The sequence below is a fragment of the Brassica napus genome, chromosome A9 (genome assembly GCF_020379485.1).
Source record: "Brassica napus cultivar Da-Ae chromosome A9, Da-Ae, whole genome shotgun sequence".
Lineage (NCBI taxonomy): Eukaryota > Viridiplantae > Streptophyta > Magnoliopsida > Brassicales > Brassicaceae > Brassica > Brassica napus.
The window spans coordinates 23629764-23640252 of record NC_063442.1 but is presented as its reverse complement, the minus strand read 5'-3'; the positions used below and the strand labels follow the sequence as shown (position 1 = coordinate 23640252).

General features: G+C 46.7%; 1 protein-coding gene across 1 annotated transcript; it reads right to left on the bottom strand.

The window, feature by feature from the left end:
* Window positions 1–3330: 3330 nt before the first annotated feature.
* Window positions 3331–3906, bottom strand: LOC106363092. Its single transcript, XM_013802894.1, has one exon. It carries the CDS (start codon window positions 3904–3906, stop codon window positions 3331–3333), a length of 576 nt encoding a protein of 191 aa, XP_013658348.1.
* Between the last annotated feature and the right edge of the window lie 6583 nt (window positions 3907–10489).

Genomic DNA, 10489 nt, shown 5'->3' with positions numbered 1-10489 from the left:
AAACATATCTGGAAGCAGGCTTCCGGGGTGCTATTCCTTCTCTTATAGGAGAAGTGTCATCTTTCTTCGGTTTCAGTCCTTCTCAACTTACTCCCCTAACCTAGAGGACTTTAATGGCTCTCCAAGTACTCGGAGAACTCCATGGATTTTCCATTGGGGTGCATGAGGTATTATACTCTTATTACTTTGCTCCTTTGGCAAACAAAGATGGATTCTATCATCTTCAATCTCGTGATGGCGCCCCTTTGGTCGAGGAACTTTAGATGGATGTCAGAGGAAATCATCCCTTTGGGGATGGTTGGAACAGTCGGTACGTGTTTGTGAAGATTCGTGAGCCAGTGGGTTACCCTACGTCTTGACGTACCGTGGGTGAGCTTTCCTTCTAAGTTTTGAACTTTACCATCCTTTTGGGGACCTGATCCTGACATTTTAGCTCTTGCTTTGTCAGATATATCTCTCCTGGTTCCCTTTGCTCGAGAAGCGGTGGCAAAGCTCGTAATGGGAATTCCCCGGTGATTTTGTTGGGTGACCTTTCTGGTGAGCAGGGAGGCCATGCGTCATAGCCGTGTTTGGGGTAGGCCTTTCTTCTCCATCTGATAGGACTGTCTTGTTTTGTTTCTCATGCATGTATGCATTTTTTTCTCTAGGGAATGCGGTGAGGTCTCCGGTATCGGTTATTTATGACGAGTATCAGAAGGTTAAAACGCGGAAGCGGCGTCTTTCTTATACTCCTCCACCAAGACTGGCGAGGACCGCTTTATCGGCTGGGGTATGTCTTCTATCTCGTCAACAAGCGCCAAGATTATGCCTAGCCTGGATCTTCTGGTAGATGCCCATTGGAGAATTACTAGTGAGGCCCTCCTTCTCCGTGGCCAGGTGCAAGATATGATGGCTTGTCAGGACCTTCTAATTCAGCAAGTGAGAGCTTCGGCTAGGTGGGAGCTGATGAGGGAGTGGATGGAGAAGCGCGTAGATCATTGGAATCCAGAAGAAGAGTATCGTCGTCACCTGTTCTTATCTGGAGGGTTTTGCCGTCAATCGGAGAATCTCTTCCTGGCTGCAACCCTAAGATCTGTTATAGGGTTGTGTTTCTCGGAGGAACCGTCTTTTTGATTTATCTTTTGAGACTTTGGTTTTTGTCGCTTTCTTTTGAATAAAGGCCCTTTGTAGCCCGCTCCTTGACTTTATGAATGATGCTTCATTTTTTCTTTTACCCTTTTACTCCTTTCTGTTACTTCGCTCCAGTATGCTTTTTCGAAAAATATTGTTTTTCGCTTGTTTCTCAATCGAAGTGGAACTTTGGAGTCTAGGATCCCTCTTTTCGTAAATTTGAATGATAGGATCTGGCGATCAATGGAGAGGGAGGCGCGAGGGCTCCTCTTGTATCCTTAGATTGCGTCTTGGGACCCGGAGGTCCCTGTCAGACTACGAGGTCTTTTATCTGGGACCCGAAGGTCCTTTATTTAGGTCCTGGGACCGAGATTGGGGCCCGGGGGTGATGTAGGAATCCAGAGATTTTTTAGTCGGATCCGAAGATCGTGGTTGGAACCTGGAGGTTTTTGTGATTTGGACCCGAAGGTCGTATAAGAATACAGGGTTTCTTCCCTTGGATCCGGAGATCGTATTGGGACCCTAGTGTATCTGGACCCTGAGGTAGTATAGGAACCCGAAGATTCTTCCTTAGACACTGAGATCTTTCATTGGAACCTGGAGGCTATAGGGGAACCCAGAGGTTCTTCCTTAGATTTTATACGTAGGACCCGAAATCGTTTGGGGAACCTTAGGTTTCCTTTTTAGATCGGGGGCTCGCATAAAGACCCGGAGTTTCTTGGAAACCCGGAATGTTTTTGTTTTTTTGCAGGGACCGTACTCCGTCTTCCTAGGCAAGACTACTACCGGTACCTGTTTAGGTTTTGCATTCTGCTGCTCGGAAGCTGGCCACTATCGAGTTCCTATGATGTATTCTACTTCAACAGGAAGTCACTGACATGCTTAAAGGGTGCTCGTATGGGTGTTGTGACCCAAGTCCCAGGCTTACGCTGCTTTCCACGTCTTGAGAAGCATGATTTAGATTGCTCCATGTGTTTCACAATACTTTTGCAATGAGTATATACCATATGTTCCATGTATCTAGCTCGTGGCATTTTAATACATGTGCTTTTCACATTGGTACTCTGGGGACCCGATGCGCCTTAGGCTGCATAGGGGTTTTAGGTAGTTTTGACAGCATACTCAGGCTTGCGCATACCCATTCCTGCTTTATGTCTCATACCCGTTTTGTTTTTCTGTGGTCGTACCACTTTTCATTGAGGGTTGGCCAGGATCGGAGGTCGCTTGGACCTGATCCAGCTCGTTTACCCCTTTAAGTACTGTGGTACTCCTACTACTCTTTTATAGTCAGAACTATTTTATTACATAAGCTTTTGTCTGGAGACGTTTCAACGTACATATGAGTAGGAAAACATAATGCTTAAATAATAAATAAATAATCAAAATCATGGTACGGAGACCGTGCAAGACATTAGCTTGCGAGGTACCCCAGTGGTTAGGCCATGTTTTACCTTTGTTATATAGCCCGTAGGCTCTGTTTCGCTGTTTGGGTGAGTGCCACTGCTGGAGGATTCCTCTTTCTCGCTGCGGTCTGTAGCGGCACTCTGTGGTCGTGACCACTCCTCAGGGTTTTGTGGACCCGTCTGTCGCTTTCCTCCTAGGAGGTAGACTTCATGCCGGTTTGTTGAGGATTATACGAGTGCTACCTTGGAGCGTCATCCCTCTCTCCATTGCTGGGTACTGCTTCTCCCTTGGGTCCGGGGACCGTGACCAAGATTTGTCTCGTGCCCCGGTTTCCGTAGATTTTCTTGTTACTGGGGGTCCACGACCGGTGTTTCCTGGTGATGAAGGTTTTCAGCACGGCCAAGAGATGTGTAGTCGCATTCATCCACCGGAGCGACCAGATTTGAGGAGCTCTGGCTTGGCTAGGTTTCTTCGTTCTTCGTTGGCGGGGTGACTTCTGCCCCAGATCCGTCCATTATGGTTTCAGAGGAGGTCTCCTCACGGTGCTTATGCCCCACTTCTTCATTTGTGTGACCATCGGTTGAGAGTTGACGAGATCCATGCGGGGCGGAGGACGAGGATCTTGCGAGATCCATATTTCTGAGCATGTACCGCTTTGGAGGACCTTGAGTGAGACCATGTGCAGCGGTCGATACCGGTCCTCAGGGGCTCCTTCACATGATTTGGGGTCCGCGTCCTCTGAACTGATCGCCATTCGCCTGCCTTCTTGACCTATGGTCCTTGAGTTCGCGGGACCTGAGGTCTCTTCTGTAATTGCTATAAGACATTGGTATTTCCCTTTAAGGTGGTCTGGTAGCAGGATTGAGAGTTCTCCTGATCTCCCTTGATTATTCTGTTGCCCCAGGGTATAGGGAACTTCACCATTTGATGAAGGGTTGAAGGGACTGCTCCCATGTCATTAATCCAGGGTCGTCCTAAGATCATGTTGTATGCTGATTGACAGTCGACGACCAGGAATTTGGTAGACATGTTGATCCCTTCAGCGTATACTGGGAGAGTGACCTCTCCGACCGTTTGCTTGACTTCGCCGCTGAATCCAATGAGTGGAGTTATTTTGCGCGTCAGGAAACTCTCCTCCAGCCCTAAGACCTGGTACACAGTCTGGAAGATGATGTTGCTGGAGCTACCGTTTTCCACTAGTATTCTTTTCACCAAGCAGTTTGCTACGGTGAGTGAGATAACCAGGGCATCGTGGTGGGGAGCCAGGATCCTCTCCTGCTCCTTTGCCGTGAAGCTTATTTTGTCGGAACCTAGGAGCAAGCGCTTTGGTTTGGTCATCTCCAGGCCGTGTTTGGCGTTACGGGCGCTTTTCTTGGCAGCTGCATGACTCATGCCACTTGTCTCTGAACCTCCGGATATGACATGGATCACTATGTCCTGGCGAGTTGGGTATAGCTCCAGCAGATTTTGCAGGCACCTCTTTATTTATATGGTTCTTTGCTTTCTCTGAGAGGAATTCCCGGAGATGCCTCTTTTGGAGTAGTTCATTGTGAGAACCGAAATTCGCACTGTCGATTTCCGTTTAAATAAGGAAACTAGGAAAACTCTAATTTCCCAGAGGTCCCGGATATCTGCTAATACCACACGCCAAGTAATCAGAACACGAGAATAACAATGATAAAGTATAAGAAATCGAAAAGAGAGCAAAATAGATCTTATTCCAAATTTGCATCTGAGCATTACAACAAGGTAAGAGCCTGGGCTTCGAGAGCTGTCAGCGAGATTCCTGTTGGGGTCAAAATCGGTCACGACGGAATACATGTCTGAAAGTCCGTAAAAATCAGCATGAACGTTTTTACGAAAAGTAATCTTCGTAAAGATATCTTTACAAAGAGCCTTGCGGTAAAATCTTGTTCAAATCTCAATCGAACCACTAAATACCGAAAATCCGAAGGAAACAGACATGTATCCAATTCGGCCGCGGACAAGCTCGAGTACGGCAATTGGACCACAGACAAGCCAAGCTCGATCGATACGCGGTGACCAAGCATGCACACAGCTCGGTCGCTACGTAGTGACCGAGCTCGAGCCAAGCTCGGTTGCTACGTAGCGACCGAGCATCGATACGACACCAGTCCATGCATTCTCGTCTATCCTTTGATGCTATCTCCCGAAGACCGTAGCGAACTCAGTTCAGGTTTTCCGCCATTCTAAGTCATCGATCAAACTTTGCGGTAAAAACCACAGAAAGTTCATTCTTTATCGAAAGAAGTCGTAATAAACGTCTCGAGTCGGAAGACGGCCCAAAGGGACCTAAGACACGACTCGAGGCCCATCATACGATTTCTTAACCAAAAGCCCGTAAACCATATGATGGTTTACGCTTGATTCGCAAGGGAAGATAATTGTCAAGTTTCCACGGATAAATACGGAATTTTGAAGATAATTACGAAGATCGGAAAAAATAGAATATTTTCATTTTTATGCTATGACGGCTTATGGGCAGAAAAGTAAAAACGTAAACCGACCTAGGAGCGAGTATATAAGGAGTCCTAGGCGAGAGGCATGGGGGGCAACTCTTTTAGACTAAGAATTCTCTGCACTTAGAAACTTTAGGCTTTATTCTTGACAAGTTAGGTTTCTATGACTGGCACTCAATTACTAGACGAACTCGCCCAGGCAGTTCGATCTCTTGTCCAGCTCTATCAATTGAACTACGTTCGGCTTGATCCTCGAAAAGGGCACGTAGGCAGCCTTTAACAAGGTTCAGTCCGAAATCAATCAAAAACCTTTTATGTATCTTTTTCGTCTTTTGTTATCGAGCTGCGACTCAACTAGGTTTGAGCTTTTAGGCCGCTAAAACTAAGTAACTCGCTGACAGCCTTTGCGGCCAAAGCTTTTATGATCTCTTGTAATGATCGCAACGCTCTTACGCGGACTCGAAATAAGATCTACTGTTTTCTCTAAACTTGTTTGTTATCTTTTCATGATTTCCGCATATATTTGGTCACTTGTCGTTGGCTCTCGCAGAGATCCGGGACCTCTGGGAAATTAGAGTTTTCCTAGTTTTCTAATTAAAACGGAAATCGACAGTGCGAATTTCGGTTCTCACAATTCCTAGTTCTAAAACCTTAAGACTAGAAAACCTAGTTGAGTCGCAGCTCGAATATCAAAAACAGAAAGTTGCCTAAAATTGCTCTAAGTGCGAAGTTTGCTCTGAAAAGTTCTACCCCCATGCCTCTCGCCTAGGACTCCTTATATACTCGCTCCAAGGTCTGTTTACGCTTTTACTCTTCTGCCCTTAAGCCGTCATAGCATAAAATGGAGATATTCTATTTTTTCCGATCTTCGTAATTATCTTCAAAATTTTGTATTTATCCACAAAAACTTGACATTTATCCTTCCTTGTGCGCCAAGCGTAAACCGTCCTACGGTTTACGGGCTTTTGGTTAAGAAATCATAAGATGGGCCTCGAGTCGTGTCTTAGGTCCCTTTGGGCCGTCTTCCGATTCGAAACGTTTATTACGACTTCTTTCGATAAAGAACGAACTTTCCGCGGTTTTTACCGCAAAGTTTGATTGATGACTTAGAATGGTGGAAAACATGAACTGAGTTCGCTACGGTCTTCGGGAGATAGCATCGAAGGATAGACAAGAATGCATGGACTGGTGTCGTATCGATGTTTAGGAAGAGCTCGGTCGCTACGTAACGACCGAGCTTGGCCGAGGTCGGTCGCTACGTAGCGACCGAGCGGGAGAGACGCTTGGTCGCTATGTAGCGACCAGATAGCGTGTATGTGCGGTAGTTGCACAATGACCGAGCTTGGTTTGTCCGTGTTCCGATTGTCATACTCGAACCTATTTGTAATTGGTTTGGGTATGTTTCCGATGGCTTATGTTTGATCTAAATGGAATTCGAATTAAACTTCATCTCGAAAAAATATGTTGCGGAGGGACATACTTGTGTATTGCGGAGATTTGGACGTTAACTTTGTCGTAACCGTTTTCGACCCCAACAGTTAGCCTCCCAGCCCGTTAGAATCGTGGGTTTCCAGCGAGATTCTACCGCGCGGTATGGCAAGTTCGGACGAGATTGGTGTATTTGGGCAAAGTTTGTGTCCGAAAATCTGCAAGTAAATAGTAATTCCTCATGCCTATAAGAAGGGAGGTAACTTCTTCATAATTTTTTCACTTGCTTGTTCTCATAAAGATTTTCCTTAAGAAAAAATTTCTTTCTTTCTCTCTATCCTTTTCTTCTTGTTTCCCAAAAGAGAAATACAAAATGGCGAGTAAGAAAAGGACTTCAAAGAAAGGATCTTCGTCCGCAAGCGTTCATGAAAAGCTCCTTGTTCTGAAGATAGAGTTTGTGCCTCATTCGGTAGACCCAGCCGAGAATGAGGCATGGTGGGTTGCGTGTTACGGTTCGATCACTCCTCCCAAAGAGAAGTCGTTCCCGGTTCTGACACATCGTTCAGTCGAGGAAGGGGCTCCAAGCAGGAGTACCGACGAGTTTCTCGAGATCATGCGGTCATTCTACCATATTCCAGACGCAGTGGAATTCTGGGTTCCTCGTCAAGGGGAGCGCGCTAGTAGCCCCCCCCAGAGGGTTACTTTACTTGTTACGAAGCGTTCGTAGTGCGTTGTCGCTTGTGGTTTCCGATTCCCGAAATTATCGTCCGCGTGTTGGACCGTTTCGAGGTGGCGATAAGCCAGCTGAATCCCCTTGCCATTCAGCACCTCATTGGAATCCTGATCCTGAGCTACGAGCATGGTCTCTCTCTTACCGTTGATCACTTTGAAGCTCTTTTGAGGCTACAGCTCGTCAAGGATACAGACCAGTATAGGCTGGTCCCTTGGAGCTTTAGGTCGGTGGTTAAGAGGTTCATCTCCAACATCAACTCGTGGAAGAAGTTTTTCTTCTTCATTCGTATAGACGATGCGTCTGTCGAAGAGAGTTGTATCCCACTGTTCTGGATGTTGCCGAATGACCGTCCCTTCATCAACCCGCTTTTTCCGTTCTCCGAGGATATCATCGAAGTGAGGGATCTTCTAAGGAACGGTACGTTTTTCTGGAATTCTTTTACGCCGAAGCGAGTTCGGAAGGCGTTGAGGTGTGTGTGTCCCGGTCCTGTTTCGGGCGTGGAAACAGGGAGCGACTCCGAGCCCGATAATCAGAGTCCCGACGCTGCCCCCACTGTTGCGACGGGGTGGAACTCTTCGAAGGGGAAGGATATCGATCTTGGTGACATAGAGTTTTCGATGGACGATTCTATGCTTCCAGGATGGGATCCAGACCTTCCTTACGGCGATGGAAGCGGTACTAGCGAGGTTCCTATTCCGGATTTCGATGATTTCTTTGCTGGTCTATCCTCAGGCTTTGATGCTCCTCCGCCTACGAATGAATCGGGGAGGCCGAAAGTCATCACTGAAGGGTCTCGCATCATCAACGGGGTTAGTTTTTTTCGAAAATTTTGGCGATTGCCTAGGTGTTTCTTTTTCCGCTTATAACGTGTTAATCGGTTTTGCAGGGCCTTAACTTTCTTGGCTTGGCCATTGAGGCGAGCCATAGGGAAGCCATGGTCTATCGCTTTAAAGTGGAGAAAGCGGAAAGAGATCTCGCTCGCGTGCAAGGCGAGATGTTGGAGTGAGATGCGCAACTTGCTCGTGATCATGCGAGGGCTGTCCGCAAGGCAGAACGGAAGGGCAAGAGGGAGATCGTCGAGGTGATGAAGACTCGTGCCTCTCAATTCCAGGTCGAGTATGGGAACCTCAAGGACGCCTTTACCTTGGTGGGCGAATTCCGTGAGTGCCGTGGTTCAGTCGAAAGTCTTTGGAAAACGCAAGCCGACGACTACGTTTTCGAGAAGGAAATGAGTTTGATGAAGGGCGGCATGAACAAACATGCTCACGCTGAGGCGCTCATTCCCTCAATCGACGGGAGGATCCAGGGATTCTGGGATCCCATCCCGGTTTCCCCTGATACTGAAGAGGTTGCGACCGGGTTTCCCGATGATGGCGAGGAAGTAGATCGTCCTGCGGATGCGTTTGGAGCTTCGTTGTCCGGGGACTTTTACTTTGGACCTTGAGAGGTGGAGTGATCATTGAGAGGGAGGTGTTTGTTTATCTGTTCTACGTTTGTGGCTGAATGTGGCCTTTATTTCGAGAGATTGTATGGGCCTGTTTTGGCCGTTTTATCGTTTACCGGGACTGGCCGTTGCTGGCTTTGAATCCCTACTGCTTTACGCGGTTTTATATATATGATGGGTATTTTATTTCGAATTGTTTTGAGTAAATTAGAATTAAATATGAGTTGTCGTCTCATATTTAATTTCGTTGAAACGTTCAATCGGTCGGTTCGTTCATGACGTTTCGTAAAAATTACTTATTCTTACGATTTTTGGGGACGTTGAGATGTGAACGGAGAGACATGATTTAGGATCTCGTATCATTTAGATATCATGTCTTGAGATGTCTGAGACCAATGCAATGGGTTTAGGGCAAGACCTAGGTTTACTTTCGGTTTAAGGTTTGTGCGGTGACTAGCCGGCTATCAATTTTCCTGTTGTGATTTCTTACTGATTCGTACCGATTTAAAGTCCGCGAAATGTTCTCGGCTTATACGACTTGCATGGTATGAATCGAGCATCTTTCCAGAGACAATTTTTAAGTCAACTGGAAGTGCTAAACCAAAATTTCGGATTTTTTGTTGTAGTGCGCTTTCGTCCTTGCGTTGGACGTTTGAAGATCAAAAAGAGTGATCAAGTTGCGTTTGTTTAAGACGGATGGCGTGTTCGTCGGGGCCAATCGACAAGCAGGGTGTAAGTTTTTTGTGGTCGCGGTCGGACAATTTGTTTGTATCATCTCGAATTTTTAACTTGGCGATGTCTCGCAGTTGTTTCGAAAATTATACGTATATCTTAAGTGTTGAAGAATGATTCTTTCGATTTTGGGCTGGATGAGGCCACTGACAAGAGTCTTAATGTTTGTAGAATTTCTAGGCGTGTCCTGCGACTTTTGCGTTAACTGAAGCGTAAGCGTTTTAATAAAAAAAAGCAATGTATATTGTAAAAATTTCTAAAAAACTCGATTACAATAACACATCTTTTCCTATGTGGGAGTATACGAGTATACGCACCCACTCTCCCCCCCCCCCCTCCTTTTTAGAGAGGGGGATAGCTGAACTCGTCTTTCGACGAGCTGCCTACGTACCCCTTTCGAGGATTAAGCCATCTCGTAGTTTTGTTTTATGCCGCGAGCGTTTTTTAACCGGCGGTTGTCGCCATGTTGACCGCCTTGATCGTGACGACCGTGGGTGGGTCAGTGCTCTTTTCCAGATGTTTCGGTTGAGTTGTAGTGTCGGCTTCGGACTCGTGTTGAGTTTCGACGTCCGAGGCGTTTGTGTAGGCAGACGATGTTAAATCGTCTTTCCTTGGGACGTTTTTTTGCCGAAGATTGATCTATCTTCATGCGTTTGCAATTTTTCGTTGCAGAAGTCGCGGTTTGCCTTAACTTGTGCTCTGCGAGGAAGCATAGCCGCGACTGTTTTTGTTGGGGTCAAAATCGGTCACGACAGAATCAATGTCTGAAAGTCCGTAAAAATCAGCATAAACGTCTTTACGAAAAGTAATCTTCGTAAAGATATCTTTAAGAAGAGCCTTGCGGTAAAATCTCGTCCAAATCTCAATAGAACCACTAAATACCGATTGTCCGAAGGCAACGGACATGTATCCAAATCGGCCGCGGACAAGCTCGAGTATGGAAATCTGACCGCGGACAAGCCCAGCTCGATCGATACGCGGCGACCAAGCATGCACGCAGCTCGGTCGCTACGTAGCGACCGAGCGTCCGTCCCGCTCAGTCGCTACGTAGCGACCGAGCGTGCGTTCTGTTCGGTCGTTACGTAGCGACCGAACTCTTCCAAAACGTCGATACGACACCAGTTCATGCATTCTCGTCTATCCTACGATGGTATCTCC